The sequence below is a fragment of the Thunnus maccoyii genome, chromosome 6, assembly GCF_910596095.1.
Source record: "Thunnus maccoyii chromosome 6, fThuMac1.1, whole genome shotgun sequence".
Classification (NCBI taxonomy): domain Eukaryota; kingdom Metazoa; phylum Chordata; class Actinopteri; order Scombriformes; family Scombridae; genus Thunnus; species Thunnus maccoyii.
Window position 1 is genome coordinate 3017501 of NC_056538.1, and position 23256 is coordinate 3040756.

The 23256-nt window shown below is 39.3% G+C and overlaps 1 protein-coding gene across 6 annotated transcripts in view; it reads left to right on the forward strand.

Annotated features, from left to right (window-relative positions):
• The window catches only part of bcas3 (BCAS3 microtubule associated cell migration factor), a 361503-nt gene that overhangs the window by 165974 nt on the left and 172273 nt on the right, over positions 1–23256 (forward strand). The window contains exon 23 of one of the 6 annotated variants that reach the window (XM_042413573.1): positions 10681–10724. The exons of the other annotated variants lie outside the window; for them this stretch is intronic. Coding sequence (XP_042269507.1) covers positions 10681–10709 — 29 coding nt within the window. The 3' untranslated portion in view covers positions 10710–10724. Of the gene's footprint in view, positions 1–10680; positions 10725–23256 lie in introns of those variants that run through there. 6 annotated transcript variants of the gene reach the window in all.

The following is a 23256-nucleotide window of genomic DNA, read 5'->3' on the forward strand; positions in this document are numbered from 1 at the left end:
GCGTTAGCCAAGCATGCATAATCCACACTCACTCTGTGTAGTAAGTGGGCTGTAGTAGCAAGTCCCTCATGCTGATGAGTAAATGAATTCTGATTAGTGAGTCACTGCTGCATGTGTTAGCCTGCTAGCCTGGTGGACTAGTGCTGGATCACTGGTTCAGTCATTAGCATCCTACTCATCTTAGTGCTAATATACTGTACATATCGGTTGTGACATTATTCACCCTGCCCACACACACACACACACATACACACACACACATACACATACACAGTCCAGAGAAGCATTGGCTCAGCCAGTTGTTGTGTCTGCTCACTTGGCCAAATTGAAAGTCTGTGGTGCATGCAAGGGCTGTTTGAAATCCGCCTCATACACTGTGGCTTTAAATTAGTGATAGCAGTTCTGGAGAAATGCTGGAATACATGTGCATGTAAGCAAACACACACACACACACACAAACACACATTCACGAATATAGACATGCATGAAAACACAGCTCCCAGGTAACAAGGCTGTGTGTCCTGAAATGAAACAAGTCTATTCCCAGCCTCCGTCAGTCATGTAACCCAGTGCTGACATGAGTTCCTGTTGTACTCTCCCCCCTCTCCCCTCCATCTCTAGGATAGTGAGTAATTAGAAGCAGATGGAGCTGAGACTAGTGTAGTCAGACTGTTATTTTAGCCCTCTGCACAGCCACGTTCATATGCTCTCTTTTCCTCTCAGGCCTGTGTTCCATATTCAGACACTAATTCCTGACCTTAACACAACACAGCAGCCTTAATATTTGAATATGTTCCTGTGATCGCTACAAGTTGAAGCACTTCTTGTTTTCAAAACACACTGAAGGAGATATCACGGGGGCTGCAATATGCTGCTATCGTTGCTAGAAAGAGAATTACATCATGGGAAATAGGAATAGTTGCATTCATTAGGTCACTCCTCGTGCTCAGGACTGCAGTCTATTTTGACATCAAAGGGTTCCCAAAAACCACTGACACTGGATCCACTTGTTCTCATTTCCTTCAGCGTCAAGTTTTCTAATCAGATTCCAGATCAAAACTTTGTTTTACTATTTACCAACCTCTATTCCCACACCAAGAGATAAAATGTAGAGGCAGAGAGAGCATTTTAGGAGGTTCACACATTGTTGCTTAACAGTCACTAAAAAGTAGCTGATTTGAAATTAGCTCTGAGAAAGAAAAGCTATTGTTACAGATTTCTCCTTGAAGCAGTATCATTTCATCTACATTATTTAAAAAAGAAAAAAAAAACAACAACATCAGCATTACGAAGGCAGATTTTATTTTCTCAGCTGGACGGCTGTTCACTAGTAATGAGAACACAAATTGTTCAGTATATGTTTAGTATAAATTGTGTTGCAATACATGTCTACTCACTTAACATATGATGGAAAACAAATGAAGAAGAAAGCACCATCATTTAGTGAGAATATTGTTTTAAGAGTACAATTATAGACATTATAAAGTATCCCATTTTTATTTTTACTAAAACTGTCATACTGTTTCTGTGGTCAAGAATGTTTTCACCTACAGCATTACAGTATTAACTATTCTTCAGAAAAAACAGAATAAATAGCATGTATAAAAAGAGGACAGAAATAGTTATTTAATGGAAAATGGATGCATATGCAAGTGCACAAAACAGTTTTTTAGAGGTGTTAATTCAACTTTATTGTTACTTTGGAGGCTTCAGTTTGTGGTGTTGTTGGATTATATTGTGTTATAGAGAGCTGTTTCTAATATTTTGTCACCCCAATTCATGGCACTTTATATAGACACCTCTGAAACAGTTTCAGCAAAAACATTACAATCTTCATGAAGGTAGGATGTATTGCATTAGATTTGGCTATCTGGACCTGATAAACTGGGAACTAAATCTATATTTTGATCATAAAAATTGATCTTATGGTGATTCCTACTGTTTCAATGGAATCTGCACTGTAGACACATTTTAACATTTTTACCTCATATGCATTTTAAAAAGTGTAAACCCTCAATCAGTAGCTACTGTCAAAGTGTTAGATTAGATCTATTTTCACTGTATCCTTTTTATTTCTCCATGACCGAACAGTAAAGATGTTTGCAGGCGCCACATAGTTGCTCGCAACTGCATTTGTGATTTGTTTCTTCCACGCTCACCCAATTACACGCCTCCACTGGCATGCAAAGCCTCCCCACCCCTGTACAAAATATTTAGTGAGCAGCATCTTAGTCACGTTTCTTTTTCCAATAAGCATGATGTGAAGTGGTGCCCAGCTCCCAGATAATGACACATATTGTGGTGACATTAATGTCGGATCAAAGGGCCGGCTGTTTCATGACATTTCAGCTGGGGTAAACAAACACAGACAGGCCTATTACCGAGCGAGTAGAGCGAGGGATGACTACCTCCACCACCCCCTCGACGCCCAGCAAACCACCCCCACATCAGCAGGGTAAGAGGGCAACGACAGGAAAACAAACTAGCCTCATTTAGTTCATGTGTGTGTGTGTGTGTGTGTGTTTTCCAGCGTGCACAGTGCTTCTGCATTTCCACTCTTGGTTACAGTACTTCCAGCTCATCTCCTTTTACAAGGCGAGGCCATTACATAATTACCCACTGCCAATTAGATCACATCCTGTGCGGCATTGCCGGCTGAAGCCATGTTAATTAATCATTGGTCCCCAGAGGTAGCTCCTTCTTGCTGATGTCATGGCCATCACGGCCGCGGTTGGCTAGAATCATGGAAAACGCCCGTCTGTCACCACGGGAGATGGAGAGGCAGGGAGGGAATTCCTCACATGGTCTTTGATATAAGAGAAGTCTATGCAGTGTGTGTGTGTGTGTGTGTGTGTGTTCATGTTTATTGGTGCTTGACTGTAATAGGATTTAAAGATCGGTAACAATATTTTTTGATAACAGCCTTTCATAGCCAGTATTTTTCTCTTGATTTATGCCAAAAAAGTTATCAGTGATGAAATGTCATGAGTGTTTCCATTAGAAACTAATCAGTGGTAAAATGAGGCAGATGTTATTTTTTATTTTGCTTATTGTCAATAAACCATCAGTGTGTTAGACTATCTCTCAATACTTTACAACCTTCCTACCCTGTCTGTGGCTCTCAGCCCCAAGGTCATTGGCTCCTACAGAAGTCATATATATATATAGTTCAATTCTTTACAATCTTTTACATCTCAGTAATTTCCCAAAACAGCTGGTCACTATAGTTCTTAGCAAACATTAGACAAACAGGAGGAAGTAGTGCATTTGTTGGGGACTATTTTCAGCAGTGGATGAATCCACATTTGGTGCTGTAGTGAGTATTTCTGGCAACAGGATGGTGTGTGTGTGAGATTGAGTCCAAATAAACTACAGTGTGTGTGTTCATAGTAATGAAGGAACATGTCAGCCAGTGCAACAGTGTGGCTCACTGATGTGTTTTTAATAGTTTTTGGACAACTGTAGAGCTCTATGGCACAGAGGAATAAGATATATCAGACTCTACACACAATACTTGTTAGTAGATCACTTCACTGATGTGTTTGTTGATGATTAGGAAAAGTCAGGCTGCCAGTTTTATGGTAATACAATTAAACACATATAAAAAGTATAAATAAGTTCATAACTTGTAGGAATGCTTAGTATTTGATACCTTCAGATTAGAATCCCATCAACCTGAAATGAGGAGCTATGGTCATAATTCTGAGGAATCTGAAATCTGACATTTTGCATAACTTTGCAATGCGTTTTTTAAATTTAAGAACAGCAGCTGTGTGTTGCCTTCAGCGACGCGACCCAATTCAACCATAAATACATGAACTGGGAGGCATTTTATTTTGTTCCACTGTAAGTGAGTAAAATGTCAATACCGCAGTGATCTATCAGTCTCATCTCAGCGTTCATGTGTCTGTGTCTACACGCTCTGCACGGCGCTTGCAGACGTGGTGCTGCATGTAGTTTTGATTAACCTTCTGTGTGTGCGTGTGTGTGTTGTCATAATCTTCCAGTGCCATGATCAAAGCAGGTAGGCTTGTGGTCACACACTCACTCACACACACACACACGACAGACAAACATTCCTCCAAACGGTTGTTACATGCCAGAGTCAAATTAGTCCATGGGCTTTTTAAGTGGCACAAAAGGTTCAAATTAGAGACAGGACTTTGAAGCCGTACAGTTTGCAGGGATAGTCTGTAGCCCCTCGTGGTTTTGGCCTCCATATCATTCCCTCAAAAAAGAACATGTTCACATCAAAGGTTAACTGGGGCATGTGTACTGTAACTTGTCACCAGCATAGCCCTGATTTCTAAACAGCAGGGAATTGGGACAGAATGGTATGTGGGCTGGGAAGAAGCATAGTGTGTAATTACATCGGGATCTGTGGGTCGCTCTCAAGCCCTCTGACTGCATATTATAGATGGAGGCTGGTAATTTGATGAAATCACATAGATTATTGTAGATCATGTTCATATAGTAAGAGCTCACCTTGAGAATATCCATATAATGTGCATGATAAGAGGCAGGACTGCTGCATTAGTCAGTCAATCTGTGGTATTAGTTTAGAGTTTATCCTACTGTTGGGTTTTACATTTAGTCTTCATTCAGGTTTCCATGTTATCTTAAGCCATGGAGCTAGTAGTTCAATCACAATGAAATGAAATCACATAGGGCTGTAATTGATGATTATTATAATTATCAATTAATCTGGCGACCATTTTTCAGATTTGGAGTATAAAATAGAAAATATTAACGTACTGTATGTCCCTCAAAATTTTCCAAAGCCCAAGGTGACATCTTAAAATGAATTGTTCTGTCTAACCACCAATCCCAAACCCAGAGACATTTAGTTTACTATGATATATAATCCAAGAGCTGGAACCAGTGAGTTTGCTTCATAAATATTTATTTTATATCCTGTATATAACTATTTATACTCATATATAACTATTTCATATTGTTCATCATAACCTGTATATATATTTACATTCCATACAACAGCACTCGCTGTTCATTTACAACCTGTATACACTGTATACTCATATCTTACACATTAGCTATTTATACTGTTTATTTATAACATGTATATACACTCACTGGCCACTTTATTAGGAACACCTGTGCAATCTACTGCAATTCATTACCAGAGCTCTGCCATCAATTCTACTTTTATGAAGCTTATACATTTTCACTTTTTGTTGACATTGTCAGAAAGGTGATAATTCTGCTTTATGTTTATTATTGAGGTCGTAGTCAGTGGTTTTGGTGTACTGGGGTGCATTATATTATATAGTGTTTCTAATATTACTCGTGTGTTAATGGAGTGAACAAAATATTAGGAACACTATTTAATGTAATGCACCCCAGTACACCACCACCACCCACTACGACCTCAATAATAAACATAAAGTAGAACTATCACCTCGGTGACAATGTCAACAAAAACTGAAAATGTATAAGCTTTATAAATGTAGAATTTATGGCAGAGCTGTTGTATTGGATTGCATTAAATTGTACAGGTGTACCTAATGAAGTGTCTGATGAGTGTATATCAATACACTAGCATGGTTCATATTATAACCTACACATATATATCACATTCATACATACATTGTACAGGCTTACAACTACTACCTCAGTCTGCATACTTCTCCTTTGCTGTAATACTGCAATTTATACCTAAATTGCACTTCTGGTTCAGCTGCCAACTGCATCTTCTTGTTAAGAACATGTGCATGTTCAGTGACAATAAACATGGTGTGCGGGACACCTCACAACAACCTGACAAAAAGCAACTGGTGTGTTGGAATTATTTTGCCTCCTTTTGCCTCAGTTGACTACTTGTGCGATGTGTTCTGAAATGCTGACCCATGATGATGCAAAACAGGAATGATGTTGTTGGTGCTGGCAAGTGAACAGTTCATCTCCCTGGCAACTGCTTCCTGATTACCTATGTACGCAAGTCATAAAAGACAGCAAACAATGATCGCTTCAACTGTTGTCATTCTTTTGACTTTATCATCACCTATACTGACAAAATGATCACCTCAAAACAAAAATATTGTGTAGTCTGATCCTGATGTTAAACAACTGTATCAGGAGAGCTGTCAATCCATTTTCCACCTGTCAACTAATCAATTAATAGACTAATAGTTTCAGCACTAAAATTATTAGGATAATGAGATTTCCACGTTTAATTATTTAGTTTCTCAGCCAGCTGTTGCAACCAAAAACTCACCTGGAGATTCACCAACTGAGATCTGTCACCAGTCACAACAGTCATTGTATGAGTGGTCGTCTAAATCACGTGCATAAATAGCTACACCCTGCAAGATTGATGAACATAAAGCCTGTTTATTCATGTTTTGTTTTTTTGTGTCATGTCTGTGTGTGTGTGTGTGTACCAACATGTGTCGTGTGTAGGGGTGTGTGCACGCCTCTGTGGTGTTGCTCAGCAGCATATGGAGCCTTTGGGTGCTGCACAGAGCTCCAGGCACTCCACTGCTGCTACAGCTAATAGCATGGCACTTAACATCAGCTATGCTTCATTGTTCAGTAGGCTAAGAGAAGACAGGAGAATAAAGAGGAGTGTGTGTGTGTGTGTGTGGGTGGGGGGGGTGGGGGTTATCTGCCTAAGATAAAAAAAAAAAAATGGTTGGAAAACTTGAATAAAGGACTGAAAAGGGGAGGAAACGTATCCTCTTACCTTACCAAGAGTAGAGTCTTTTGGATTTGGGGTCTGAAAAGTCTTCTTATGCTGATAAATGTACAAGCATTGAGGTTGACTGTGTAAATGAGATGCAGGTGGACTTCCTCCCATGCGGTCAATTCAGGCGGTTTGCTCTCTGATATCAGCAAATAGTCCCGGGATTGATCAGAAACACTTGTGCCTCCTGTTATTTTTCCTTTTTTCTTCCTCTGTTCACAGTATTGTGATATCACTGAAGAATAAACAGTAGCAGAAAACACAGAAGAGCTGTTTAGTGGGACAGGAGCCAGGCCTAGATTGAGGATGACATCCAAGAAAGTTGATTGTTTTTTTTTTTCTTCTCTCCTGCTTCTGCTGAGTCATCTGTCTGTGGGATTTGAGCCCACTAGTATTGCATCATTATCTAAACCTTGAAAATGAGGATTAAAGGTTTGAATCATGTGGAGATTCTTAACATCAGCTGCTCCACATGTAGGCAGCACTGTCCGGCTTTTCTCTCACCTATCTCGCTAGGGTGTGTTTTTGTTTGTGTGTGTGTGTGTGTGTAAGAGAGAGAGAGAGAGAGAGATGGTGTTATCTCTGTCTTCACCTTTCCTGACACTTGTGTGGCACATCAGTGGCTATGTGAAGTGACAGGCCACATCCTGGGGCAGCTGGCAGGAGCTGGCGCGCTGCAAAAGAGCAGCACAACTCCATGAAAAGACACACAAACATGTGGACGCGCGCGCGCACACACACACACACACACACACACACACACACACACACACACACACCTCAGGCCATTCCCCAGTCTTAATTCCTAAACGCATTTGCTCCAGTTCCTGCTGAGGCGCTGCAGGGGAGACTGTTGGGGGATAGAGGAGGGGCAGGATGCATGGAGGACTAGCTCTTCACACACTATTACTCCTAACACACACACACGCATAGAGTTATCTACCACCCCCAACATACACACAGTTAAAGTTGACAGAGCTGAAGGGATCAGGCTGGAACAGGCTGGTAGTGCCCAGTACAGCCAACACACACCCACTGGCAAAGAGGTGGGAAAGGTGGCAAAGCCCTCTGTCTACTAATGGCGTGTACAGCACGGGATGTTTGAAGTGTCAAATGACTGGCTGGGAGACTAATGGAGGTGGATGCCTCAAGCAAACCCAAAGAAACTTACTTGGATCTTTTTTTTTTTTTAATCAAAATGCTGTCCCAGATGTTGTGTGTTAGATTCTACCTCCTCAGTGACACATGAAGGGGGAAACGTGAGATGAACAGCTACCATTATGTATTAAAATCAATGACAAGTCCTGCTCATTTGGAGCTGGACATCAAACCGCTATCATTTTCTTATTTCTGACCAAAATATGTCTGTAGCACAGTATCAAAAACTGTTAAACACTGAAATGTGGAATCAAGTGTCTTCTATCAGACAGTTCCTCATTGGATGATGTCATTTGCCAATTTAAGACTATGTATGTTTGCCATGTGATAAACTGTCACACTGTCCAGGTGTACCCCACCTCTGGATCAGTGTTAGTGAGGTTAGGCTTCAGCCCCCCACGATCCCTCACAGCAGAAGGTATAGAGCATGAATGGATGGATGAGCATTTGAGAACAGTAGCTTTTTTTGTTAGGCCTATATACAGAAAGGGTTTTGTAGTGTTTAGTATTTAAATTTAAATACAAGATGGCATTTTTAAAGTTGACAATGTGGAGGGAGACAGGAAACATGGGCCTCAACCAATAAGCAGCCCAAATTTGCCAATTTCTGACTCTATTTTATTTAGGCAAAGTACCTTTACAGCTGCTCCAATTTACTTAATTAATATTTCAAAAGAAGGCTATTACAGAAATGAATGTTTATATTTCTAAAAGTGAAGTTGAACAAAGTGTATGGTATGATACCAAAACTCAGATATCGGATCAGAACTAGTACCAAAAACAAAAAACCCAGCTCTGATGTTGATATGTGTTGTGAATGTTCCTGATAGACATGTGACTAAGCCAAAAAAGTTTGGGAACAGTGTTCTGCCATATAAACACTGATTTTGATTCAGCCACAGAACCATTCAGTGTAGTACCTCCCAGCTAGTATAGGATACCATTGGCTCTATTGGATTATGATTGATAAAAGCAGCTTAAATGCAGTTTATTAATATGAAACAGATATGGCATCAGATGACTTAACGCTCAGGTCTGATAGTGGAATGTTTCTTTCCCAACAAACCATTTAATGCTTCCTCCGTGACACAAATATAAACCATCTCTTTTCATCTGATTACATTTCACACTTTAGTTTGTGTTGATAACCTGGTGGGAACCCAAAAATTAGCCTTCAAATATCACACTGAATTTGCCAAAATTAGCTGAAACTCCCCCTGCCCTCAGCTTGGCCCTCTGGGACTCAAAGAGGAAGAAGGAGCGAGGGCTGAAGATGAAAGTGTCTAGGGATCTCTGCAAAATCAAAAACAAATCTCCGGGAGCGTCGGGGTTAACCCCTTTGGCCGTCGAGGGCTTTGAAGTGCTCGGCCATACAGTTAATTGTGAGAGTCGGGATTAGAGAAAGGTGGTAACAATTTAACCCGGGCAACGAGAGGGCTGAGGGCTTGAGCCTATCAGGTGTTTGCAGATGTTGTGTGCGCCTCGGGAAAGCAACAGCAAACTCCTGGAGATGAGGGGAATGCTTAACCGACCCATAATACTTTGTTTGCTCAAGCCCTCATCACGTTGTAATTGGCTGGGAGGAGGAACAGAAGCCAGCTGATTGGACAGCTGGTGCACTTAACCGTTACCATTTTGGATGGTATGCTGGGCCGGGCCAACAGCACTACACTCTACTTCCCTCACAAGATCCTGATTGACAAGACGCACTCTCTCAAGAGAGGCATAAAGGACAAACAAAATATAGTTTTTCTGCTGATGCACTTCTCAGTTTGATGCTGATGCTGAATCTAAAGACATTTAATTCAAGCAAATTTAAAAAAAAATGCCCACAATCATCACATCCATCACACACATCTCCCCAAACTTGCAGTGTTACCCCAAATTCTTACCAAATGTGAGACGTCAGTGGCATGTGAGCGCTACCGAAGCATCCGTATGTTCAATCCACACAGACGCTGACCTCCATTACAAATGTCACTGTCTTTAGCTAGCGGCTAACAGCTATAAATGAGAGCGCATCTGTTGCATGAGACAGACGAATGACAGCCATCTGAAACATGCTTCAAAAAGAGCTTATGGTGTGAAATTCCCACTGCTGTCTAAAATTTGCTGCTGTTGCATCTTTCATGTAGCATTTTGCTTTGGTAACATATTATACATACACAGCCTGTGAGCATCACCTTTGAACTTGCAAACACATATATTACTGTCAAGTTCTGTTGAAGTGTCCCTCTCTGTCTATTCCATTCTGTCTGTCCTGACAGTCATGACAGCTGATGTGTTATTTTCTGCTTTGTTGAGTTTCTGATTCACTGGTACTGATCCTGGCTGTCACCCCTGCTAACTGTTCCTTTTCTTCAGGTAAAACAGGCCATATTTGATCCGGAGCTGAGTTTGCATTCAGTACAGACTTGAACCCGTTGCGCAGTCTTTTCTCTATTCTACCTGTCTGTATGTATGCTTGTAGTTTTCTACCACCTCAGCAATGCATGGTGACACACCTGATTCACATATTTTTGTTTTTGCTTACATTCCAATCTGTCTTGTCATCTGCAAGACTCTGGTGTATTTCAGTGACGTGCTGTTCATTTTTTAGTGTCTTCAGCAGGTTCTTGTGGCTGTGAGATACCCATAGTCTCATATTCTATAATCCCATCTTAACTTTTGTCTATGTTCAGCATTGCTTCATCATCCCTTGTTTTCCACAAAATGTCTCTAGTAAATGTCAGTTGCCATTAAAGAAGTAGGGCAGTGGAATACTAGGAGCATTAATTGTGCATCCATGCTATGACCAACATTGCTTTTGTTTCCTGTAGTGCTGAGTGACCAGAAACAAATGAGCTAAATCATAAAAGCAGAAGATATCGAAAACAGCTGAGGAAAGTTGCCCGCAGCTGAACTTTTTCTTCATCCATCAACATGTGGATTTCTGTGCTTCCTTGATTTTGTTTCATTGTCTATAGTTCTAGAAGAAATTGATTAAAGCCATCCATAGCCCCAATATAGTTCCTACTTTCTTTCCACTTTCACTTGAAAGACCAAAGGAATAAACCAACCATATCGCAAACACAATGTCGCTATTGGATGAGTCTGCAAAACCCCGGATTACGTTCAGTGCTGACATTTTTAAATGTATTCATTTCCGCAATTTCCATGACAAAAAGCAAATCTGAGGAAAGAGCATGGTTATGGCAAATGAACTGTGGTTAAAGTATGGTTAAAGGACCAGTGTGTAAGATTTAGTAGCATCTAGCCATAGACTGTAAAAAATATGGACGTAGCCACCGTGACATCACCCATTTATTTCTGAAGAGCGGTTTTGAAGCTCAAAGTGGGCGGATCCAGCCATTGCCATCTTGACAGTGCCTGACTCCGCCTAACTCCCAGCTAATCCAAAATGGGCAAAGATGTGGAGCTGAGGTGGGCTGAATGAAGCCTGGTTGCTGAAAGCCACCTAGTGGCTAGTGAGCTGTCACTCAAAGCAGCCACGTTCCTTAACTATGCATAACTTTACAGTTTAATAAAATTTGAACGGATGAGTTATATAAAAATTCACCCCCCGTACAGTTGTCATGAAAGGGGAAATTAGCTATAGAGACCAAAATCGTTTTTTGTACCAGGCTGTAAATGTGTTTATTTCTGCTGTAAAGTTGAGCATTTTGACATGGGGGTCTATGGGGATTGACTCACTTTTGGAGCCAGCTTCAAGTGGCCATTCAAGGAACTGAAGTTTTTGGCACTTCCACATTGGCTTAATTTTTCAGCCCCAGAGGTTGCTTCTTGCTTCTAGCAGATCATCTAGCAGGAATATAATATTCATAGGTATGTTTTAATTAGTGTATAATCACCTGAAAAAAAGAATTGTTGTGTTTTCGTCACCTCAGAATGAGCCCTTTATATCTACATAGGGAGAGGGTCCTCTTCCACAGAGCCCACCATGTTGCACCGCCATGTTTCTACAGTAGCCCAAAATGGATAAACCAAACACTGGCTCTAGGGCCTTTTGCGTTTTTCGCGAGTTTCGGGGCCACTGTAGGTTGAGGGGAGGGCTATTCATTTTATTGCAATCTGCAACCTCACAGCTAGATGTCACTATATCTTACACACTGGTCCTTTAAGTTTAGGCATCTCAAACACTTGGTTAAAGTTGGGAAAGTCTGTCATCTAATAAAAATAAAAACAATATTAGATGTTGCCTGTGATTGGATGCAAACTCCGATTTCCTGAACCTCCATCTGCCACTTAGACCTCAACACCTGTACACAAACCGTGCGCTGTATATGAAATATATAGATATATAAAATTAATTTCTAGGGATACTTGTCTGGAATAACATAATGATGTTTGTCACATCCACTGCTGGTGTTGACCATAAACTCAGAACTACTTTCCTGTTTTTGATAACTGCCTCCTAAATAGTTCTCTTTAATTAAATCTGTCAACTCAACCAATAAATTTAACAAAGACAGATATGACTAATGAAAACATTGCAAATGCAGTTACAGTGATGCAAAACCTCTCACACAAACAATGAGCTATCAACTAATATGCTCACAGTTTGAACACACGGTTAACAATCTGTCTTTTATGGCCTCAACTGTGGCACACACATTAACAGCAATGACAGTAAATGTGTGTGGCCATGTTTCTGCTGTCCAAACATAAGCTGTGACAGCCCTCGTAGGTGGCACTGACAGCTGTGTCCTGTATCACTGGTCCAGCCTTTGTGTTCAGGCGTTAACGGAAGTGAGGCTGAGTTTTGTTTAAGGCGTCCGAGTCTCAAGTTTGATTGACAGACAATGTGGATGGCCGCACATGACCCAACCCCCCTGCCGGGATGGAGAATAGGCCTGTTGTTACTAAAACAGTCTGCCAGTTAGAGCTACAGGTCGACTAAGTTATGGGGCCAATATTTTCCCTTAGTTAAAAAGAAGATATTAGTTTGTCTGTGTCATACACTTTTAATATGATAGATATGGTGCAGTTAGTTTGATTTACATTCAGGATGTGGACACGATATCTTCAACACATGTACAGTTGAACCAAAAAAAGTCAATAAAATATAGACAATAGAGCTGTTGATTAAACACAGCTCATTTCTCTGGCAATGATTTGTGGCTTTATTATAATATATTGGATTACACTGAAATGTATTCATGGTATTATACTTATTGTGTTATAGAATTACTAAATACATGGGAATCAGGTCAATGTACTATACTGTATATAAAATAGGGTACACATATTAACACTGTACAATATAATACAATTCAATACAACAACACTGAGCATAGAGTTAAATCTGACAGTCAACAAGTACATTGTAATCTTTTACAAATGCAGTATTTGTTGTAGGATTATTCTATCAGATTGCATCATGCTATGCAAGTTTTCATGATATTGTTCTTCATTAAATGCTTATTCATTATTACACTGGTTTATTCAACCAGAGCCACTTTGACATGCTGACTGGATTTAGTGCAAGAATGCAAGTATTTTTTAAAATCATTATTATTCTTTGCACTCTAATTATCAGTTAATGAAAAAATATATTAATTGACAATTTTATAGCTTAGAGTGTGAAGAATAATCAGTAAAATCTTACTTAATAGTGAGAAACACCCATTGCAATTCCCCTGAAACCAAGGTGACATTTCCAAATGTCTTTTGTGTAATTAATGGTCTAAATCCCCTAAATATTTAATTTACAATAATATTAAACATAAAAATGCAGCAAATTCTCAAGTTTGAGAAGCCGGAATTGGAGAATATTTGGCATTCAAGCTTGCTGAATGATTTAAATGATCAACATAGTTATTGGGGGTTTTTTTTGTTTGTTTTGGTCAATCGTCTAACCAATTAATTGATAAATCATTTCAGCCCTGGGATGATTATGGTAATGACACTACAGTATATTCTCACATCCTCACATCTGAGAAACTGGAACCAGTGAATCCTGGACAGTTTTTCCTAATAAAGAACTTTAATCAATTAATTTTCCACCCATCATTTCAGCATTATATGGAATAACACTTTAAAATATCAGCTGTTATGAACTTCACTCCAAGCATACGCTACAGCGATAGACTTGAAAAACAAATATCAGAATTCACACTCACTCACACTTCCAGCTGATGAGTGGTGACATCCATTATCACTGTCTCTCCATCTCCTCCCCATTTGACTTGGAAGAGCCTGGTACCATGCTAACAGGTTATCATCCTCCACAGAAGATATTGGCATATTGGCTTTCTGTTGCCAACCAGAGCCCTGACCCGGTCATATGGTGCCAGTCTAGCTGGTTATCAGCATGACCAGTGCGTCTCTGGCACCACAAGGCCCTTTTAGCTGAGACTTGCATCCCCCTCCCCACCAACCCAGACCCCAACAGTATCACTATCTTTCTTTCACTTTTTATCTCCTCCACACACATCTCTGCTGTATCTGTCTGTCTGTTTATTTCATTATCACAACACTTTTTTCTTTGCTCTCAAGGCCAAGTCTGCAATCTAAATTTAAAGCTGGCTCATTGACGAAGGATTTAAGTGCAACTCTGTCTCTTTTCTGACTCTCATTTATACACTCTTGTTTTATTGTTTAACTTTGCTGGCTGTATTTTATATTAGTTGGGTCTTAAATTCAGATCCAGATTGCATTAAGAAGCTCCAGAAAAGGTCATGTTTTTTTCTCTTTTAGTATCCATTTTCTTCTGTCTTCATCCTTTTTATTTGCATTTTTTTTTCATCCTTACACCTCCAATCCCCCTCTATTCCTTCTTCCTCTCTAACACCATCCATTCTCTCTCTTAGTCTCTCTTAGTCTCTTTCTCTTGCTCTCTCTCCCCCTTCTGGCTTCCCCGGTGGGGGTGTTGTTTGTAAAGCATTATAATTTATAACGGAGCAGAGTGGATTTAATTTCAGTGCGCGGGGGCTCGCCAGCAGGGCGCCAGCCTGCAATCAGGGGAATCAGCAGCTCGCACAGGGCCTTCAAATACACACACACACACACACACACGCACAGACACAAACACACAGCAGACCCCCACATAGAGCCAGCTAGAATGGAAAGTATTATCAGTGGCCACAAACGGACAGTGTTTCTCGTCACCCAACTCCCTGGATGCTCCCTCCACAGCCCGGCACCTTCTCAGCTTCACTTTCAGCCCTGCTGCAGCTGCTCTCGCTCTCTCTTCCCCTCTCTGTTGCTCTGTAATTTCTCTGTCTGCGTCTGGCTTACATTATCTGCATCTTCCTCCCTCCCCTTTCTCTCCCTCTCTTACTCATTGTCTCTCATTACCACTCATTACCTATTTGTTGGGGGGTAAGAGGCTTTCTCATCATAGACTCTGCTGCCTTCCAAAGACAATGAAGGTTCACCAGGAGGTCAAATCCAACTATTAGTCCTCCCGTGTCCCTGTCAAATATTTGCCTTTGTCCCTCTCTCTCTCTCCATCCCTTCTCTTCTGCCCCGGGGGGCCATTTTTTTTCCACCCTACCCATTTGCCAGTTGCAATTTCCCCTTCATAAATCCTGCTTCTTTGGCAAACTGTGCCAGACGGTGGGATGATCCTTCCTCGCAGAAGGTCACAGACCGAACAAGAGGAGGAGGAGGAAAAGATAATGTTTCTCTTTAGCTAGTCATTTTGCGTTGCATTGGACACAACCGACAATTGGATAGTGACCTGGGAAGCTAACATGACAGATACAAGTTAGCTGGTGTTAGCTTAGTGTGCACACAGCACAGCTGGAATTGGATTTACAGTACTCCTGGTATTTTGATTAAAACTGCATTCCCCTCAAACTATGTGTATGAGTTTGTGCAACAACCTAAAATTACCTTGCTTTTCACAACAAAAAAAAGCGCAAACCACTCTTTGACAAACAATTACCAAAGGTCAACAAGCAGCATTCCCTCTGCGGGGGAAAAAAACAAACAAAAAAAACACTTAAGGTGAGGATCAAATTCACACAGACATTCTTCTTAGGTTAGAGTAAATTTCAAGAAATTACACTGAGAAGCATCTTGACAGTTTAAGAAGGGATATGTTTAAGTTAGCATGCGGTTTAGCTGTAAAATATTTTATTCTTCTAAATTACTTGAAATAGTTCTGAACTTTAGACTTTTGTTTGTGAAAGTCTTTAAAAAAAAAAGAAAGAAAAACCCTGATTTAGAATGGCTTCCCTACAGACCTGCTACTGACCACATTCTGCAAGTTCAAGACTAATTGAAGGACACATTTCAGTGTCATAGCTCACAGTCCAAAACAGTTAGTACATAAGGGTGTAACGGTGTGCAGTATTTGGGGTTCAACACATATTGTGGTTTGCAGGTAATAGTTCCTTACATGTTTGGTACAATGAGGAAAGATAGACAACAAATTGTAGTGGCTACTCGCTGGGCTAGTTCCTGAACTGCTGTAGCTGGCAAGCTAACCGGTAACTCCAGACCAGCTAGTGAGTCAGTTAACAGTAAGCAAACTATTAGCTTAGTTCCTTCGCTAACCGGACAATAACTTCACGCTATAGATGCACCAATTTTCTTGGCCAATTCTGATTTCCTTTTTTTTTTAAAAGTCTGACCTTCTGATTCTAATTTTCTTTCTTTATAAGAACTGTACTTGGCTGCATACACAAACGTTTTTGTGACTTTTCTGTAATGGAAAATTCAATGGTATGTTCGTAATAAAAAAATGTTCATATAAAACATAAAACATGAACACAGTATTTGGTTTTCTAACTACATTATGAACTTTTAAATTCATTGAAGTCAACTCAAAGTAAGTATATATGAGACTGAGCAGGGCTGGTCACTGCTCATGGCTGATCAGCTGAAAACTGTCCGTTTTCCATCGGTGGCCGATCAATCAGTGCATCTCTACTTCACATAGTTTATATAAAAGACATATTTGTACCATCAACTCCTGTCTCATAACTGTCTGCAAACTATTACTACTAACAGTTTTTACTCCGCCAGAGGATGTTAAATAACTGTGAATGGTGTAATACAGCTAATAAGCCATGATATAGCCATTCTATCTCAACTGTCTGGCTCTCCGTCCCCTCAGCACTGTCAAGACAGCTTGCTATTGGTCAAAAGTGCAAATTTACGGGTCAAAGTCAACCAAAGCGGAATTTGACACAAAAAAAATTCATGCAAATTTACTTCACCCCAAAAGTGGATTAGTTCTTCCTCTATCCTGGTCTGAATCTGTGGCCAGAGGCTATTTAAACTGTGTACCTTGTTCTGGGACAAGACACACATGGGCCATGCTGTCACAAAGGCGTTAGCATGTTTGATGTAGTTTTTCCAGAGACAGAATGTCACTTAACTTGCCATATTATTCTTTTGATAGCCTAGTCCAGCGTTGCTTTTCTAGAAACCATAATGCTCCCAAACAGAAGATGATATGGAGGGATCATCAAGTTCTAGCTTCTCCATTGCTAACCTGACTAGCAAAATATAGTTAACAGACAATGACTGATAAATTGTCAAAGCTGTTCTTTTGGAACTAGCACTTTTGAATTTATGATCCAAACATGCCAAGACATAGACAGGAACTATGTGGTTCATGTGGTACATTGAGCCAAAACAACTCATGAAGCTAACTGGACATATTGAAAATACTGAGCAATCCTTGACAGTTGTGCACTGTTTAGTATTAAGTGATGGAAATACATTAGAACTGTAAATTATGTCCACTCAAATACATTTTATGCTTCACTTTACTTTAGTTTTCAGATCCTGTAGTAGTTCTTTTACTACAGTTTGTTTGCCCAAGAATCTTTATGGCTTTTCATTGGCAAACACATCCTCTGATGCATCCAAGTGGTCTCTCTGTCCCCTGTGCTTGTAATTTATTGTTCTTTTACAACCAGTTATTGGCTGATATTATGTCAAAGGCCACCATGGACATAAGAATGAGTTAAAAAAAAAAAAAAACAAAGAAAAAAGGAAAATTAAGAATCAGGGTGCTTGAATATTTTCTTTTGTAAATGTGAAGTACTTCCCCTTCCCTTGTTTTCCTAATATAGAAATTGCATCCATTTATGATTATTATTGTATTTGGATTGAGCGGCATACTTGTTCTGCAGTGCTACACATCACTAAATCTCACCTCATCTTGCTCGTATTAGTTTGTTGCGTTGCTGCTGTGCTTTATCCTCTGAGATGCAGATAGTTTTAATCTGAGGCCTTAGCCACTGTGTTGTTCTGTTCCTGCTGTTATATTAGGATGATTGGACATCTGCTGTGGGGGTGCTAAGCTGGGAACACTAGTCCAATCTCCAGTAGGACATTTGCCTGATGCCACAGCAGCATCATTGCACCAGAGTGAGTGTATGATGCAGATACAGTCTGATATAACGATGGTAACACACACACACATGGGGTTGGTTTAAAACAAAAACAGAAAATGTGCTGTTTTGTGTGACTGGTCATTTGGAGTCTGGTGCATATGTGTATTGTTACTGTTCACTTTTGGGAACCCAGCACCATCTTTCTCCATTTAGTATAATTAATACCCTGCCTTTCCACTCTTCTTGGATTTGCTCGCCTTTATCTAACCCCAGCTAACAACTACACAAAATGCTTTATGAGCTCAGAAGAATAACATACAAGCACAACACACACACACGCCGAAAAAGGTTCGGCATCAAAAAGCCACAATTAGCTCATTTATATCTGCTGGACATTTTTGAACCACATGAATTGGACAGGAAGCAGGTCATTTCTCTCCCTGTTACATGCTCCAGCAGCAAAAGTTCAGAGGAAGGGCTCATCTCATAAATACTACAACATGAGCCCTTTTATTTGAGGATATCTGCCCCCCCCTTACCCAACTCCACCAGGTCTTTACAAAATGAAACTGTGTACTGTGGATTAGTCATCATATAGTTTTGTTCACCAAACACTTCAAGAACCCAAACAAGTTAAATTTTCGATAATATAAGACCAAGAATAGCAGCAATTACTCACATTGTAGAAACTAAAGTTAGTGACATTTTTGCTTGATGATTAACTGATTATCAAAATAATTGCTGATGAATCTTTTGTCTGTTAGAGGTTTCAGCTCTATCACTTCTCATTCTCCCATTATATTTTTGTCTCCACTCTTTTAACCAATATCAAAATGAAGAGAAAATATATATATATATGAAAAAGTTTAATAAAAGCTTATTTTCTCACTTAAATTTGTCTCAACCCAATTCAACAAAACAGTGTCCCTTTTACTACAATCGATAATCCACAGAACACACTGTCTGCAGGCCTCTACTTTTTTGGTAGAAAGTAGTTCCAGTGAAAATCTTTGCACCTTCATTGTATTTGGTTTTAGGGAGAAATCTCAGATATATCTCAAAACCCAGTTAAATAAAACCAGATCTATCTGGATGGCTTGATACCACAAGTGATCATTTTATTGATTTATTTATCTACTTATCATGAACTGGTCCTTTAAATATCTGTCCCTAAACCTACTTCATTGAAGGGATTACAAAATGTGTATTGTAACATGTATTGTACATATTACATATTGTACAGGTGTTGCTGTTATTGAGTCCATCCCTTGTATTAACAGGTCAGTCATCTCACTCTGGATAATCCCAGTGATTATAGCTATACTATAGCTCAGTTCATGGTTCATACTGTTACTCAACGTTCTGTATACTTAAATGTTAGCATGGGGCACCATCAGATCTCCTGAAGACCCACTGATGATTTTGGCTGTCTAAAAAGCAAATCACCAATTATACATTAGACCTTTTTTACATCATTTCAACATGTCATTGCAAGATAAACACAGGTGTAATTATTACATTCAATCATGGATCCATTTAATTTACATGAAGTGGGCCACTCAAGTAGAGCTGCAACTAATAATTATTTTCATTAGCTATTAATCTGTTGATTATTTTCTCGACTAATTGATTAGTCGTTTGGTCTATTAAATGTCAGAAAATGTTGACAAATGTCAATCACTGTTTCCCATAACCCAAGGGTACAAAATCAATCAGTAAATATTAACATTTGAGGAGCTGGAATCAGAGAATTTGACTCAGAACAATTAACCAGTTATCAAAATGGTTGGCAAATAATTTCCTGTTGATTGATTAATTGTTGTAGCTCTGTAGGCTGTTTTATGGTGCATGCTGGCCCACTAGCATTGCTTACAGGCACACCTAAAAGCCAAGGAGACAGTAGTAATGCTATGCATTTCACTTGTGCTTCTTCAGTTATGACAAGTCAAAATGTCTGCTCTGAAAAAGACCTATTACACCTAAATTTTGTTTATCTACAGTTTTGTCTCTGCATAGTGGTCACTATTGGATGTTGTTGCATAGTAGTCGCTCCTGTGTACCCCACTCTCCTTTTTTACTGGAGTCATTCATTAACGTGGGGGACACTCTCCTCCAATCATATTTGTTTATTCTGACAAACCTGAGTGTCACCGGGCAGATTGTGGCTGCCAAAATCACTTCTCTGCCAATGGAAATAAACCTAATGACCTTGGTTGCCTTGCCAACTTCTAAAGACACTGTGTGTGTGTGTGTGTGTGTGTGCGTGTGTGTGCGCATGTGTGTGTGTGTCACTAATGGCTATAGAGTTGTAGTTGTTTCATTTAAGTCAGAGTTATGAAGTGTTACGGAGCCCTTTTAGGTTTTAACCTCCCTTGGCAGCAGTAAGGATCTATATTACAAAGGTTAGTAGGCTTTACAGTCACTCATTTTTGCTTTTGGCACACGCATGTGCACACACACTTAAATGAAGCTGCACTGGCCATGGCCTTTATACATGAGCTATACTCAAATTTAATCAAAAGTCCTAATGGCCTTTGTGTGGGACGTTCCCTTCTGTGTGTGTGTGTTTGTGTGTGTGTGTGTATTTGTGTGTAGGCAGGCCAAAGGAGGCCTTAGAGGCAGCAGTGGTTGATTGGGGGGCTCATGTGTGATGTGGCTGAGAGATCAAACACACGTTCTTGATGAATGTGAGAGCGGAGGGGGCAGCGCTCCTTCTCTCCGTTTCTAATCAAGGTTGGGGTGTTCTCGGTTCATTAGAGACACACACACACACACACACTTACTCTTTTTATAGAGAGAGTGAGTTATTGATAGTAAGAATACTGGTCAAGCTATTTTATATTTTGCCACGTATCTAATTTCGAATGTGTGTGTGTGTGTTTGTGTCTGTTGGTTGGTGAGCTTGTTGCCAGTAATGAGGTCAATCTCCTGTGTGGAGCTAAAACCTCTGTGTGTCTTTATCTCTGTTACATACGGATTATTCTCATCACTCTCAACACCACTCTCACTCTCAACCCTCTCCACTCACTGCTCCCACTAACTACACACATTCAACACTGTGTCTTCTCTTCCTCACCACTGATCGTCTAAGTCTATAAATTCATTCCAGAAGTATATATTGATTGATATTTCCTCTTAGTTTCATTCTATATTTGTTGTAGAATCTCTGATGGTGTCATTAGTTGGAATTTCTGGCATTTCATGAATGCCGTATGCCTGCTGGGAAGCAACAAAGTAACAAATGAAAATACACCAAAAATGCTCCAATAAAAATACTTCCAAATGAAATATAAGAAAATTGAAGCTGCATGCTTTTTCACACTCATGATTAAGTAGTTTTATATATAGTACAACATACTGCATTCAGAGTGGGAAAATCTACACTCTTTAAAATTTCTTATAAAAAATATTTTTTGGTTCAGACTTTTCCCTGCAAGCTGATGAAATATTTTTAGAAGCTTACACTGAAAAACTATTGAACAAACAAATACCTTAATTTGTAGGGAAGATTACCTGAAGAAAATATCCACAATAATAATAATTTTAAAAACTTTTTGAAAAAATGGAAAATGATGAATTTATCCCTGTAAGTTCTGTCTATCTGTGAATGATAGTGCTTTCTATTTCTGCTGTACAGTGTGTTCAATTATTGAAATACAGTAACAATCCATATGAATGTGAACATAGACAGAAAAATATTGATATCATCTTTGCAAGATAGAAATAATCAATTGATTTGTAATCAGATGCAGCTTTTACAGTGTATAGGGCAGTTAAATTGTCATTGTACTCCATAACCCAGTTATCAGCAGCACTATAGTCAGGTTTTTCATCTTACAAATCCCACTTTTAATTTTTCTTTCAGTTTTATAATTTTAGAAATAATTCCATGTTTGATATTTATTACTTTAGTCTCCTTTTTTACAGTCTGATTGACTGCTGACATGCTTTAACACGCTGCTTAAAACCTACAACTGTTGTGTAGTAATGAAGCTTTGTCACCTGCTGGGAAACAAGAAACTATACATACACACACAAAGTGTGCATTAAAGATGCACCATCACCTTCACACCAAGGTCCTGTTCCCATTTTTTTTTTTTTTTTTTTTTTTACCTTTTGTTGCTGTTCACCTTATTGAGAGCCAGGCAGTCTCATCTCAATATTTGTCTGATTACATATTTATTACAGAAGAAATCAAAACTGCACTGGTCATTACTTTAATCATAATCCTAATAAATGATAAGGTCAATATTAATGTTTTCAACTTAAATAGAGAGTAAAATCTCCCTATGTCATGAATGCTATTTCAAAGGGCTCTCCAAGAACCCCAGATTATTTTCATTATATTATTTCACTATTATATTATTATTTTTATTTATTTATTTTATTTTTTATTTTGCATTTTAGCTGACAGCAGTGATTGTTATCTGTCTTGAATAACACATTTTGGTTTACCTCCAGTTTTGAATCATTCTTTGCCAGATATGCTACCTATTTTCAAACAACAGCAATGTCACACTGGTGGTTACATCGGTGAAACATTATCTTCATTAACAGTATTTGTTTGGCTTAGTATATATCCTGTATATAACCTATCCTGCCCTGTGGCCAATAATTAGGGAGTATATCAATTTTCAAGATTCATTTTGCTGCCTTGGACAGAATCTTAATTTGAAATGAAGGGTTGAGAGAGATTAATCAGCCTTAACACATAGAAATGAGTATTTCTGCTGAGTGCCACTTTGAAATAATAATAAGATATAGTAGAACGCATCCAGGATTCACCAGCAGCCTATCATGTGATGCATTTGGTTCTCATACATGTGTAGTGTATTTCTGAAGAGGATAGATGGAGGCTATATGTCTGAGATCCATACACACTTACAGGTACTCTATTAAGGCCATCTTCAATATGTGCTGGTTGTCTAAATGGATCTCCTATGTAGAGTGCAGGATTGTTTTGGTTGATGCTCTGCTTGTATTTCTCTACATGCCTATGTGTACATTTTTTGTTGCATAGACACACACAAACACACTCGTACACACATGTCTGTCTCTCTTTGCAGTCTGTTTCACCATAATTGCTAACACCCCCCT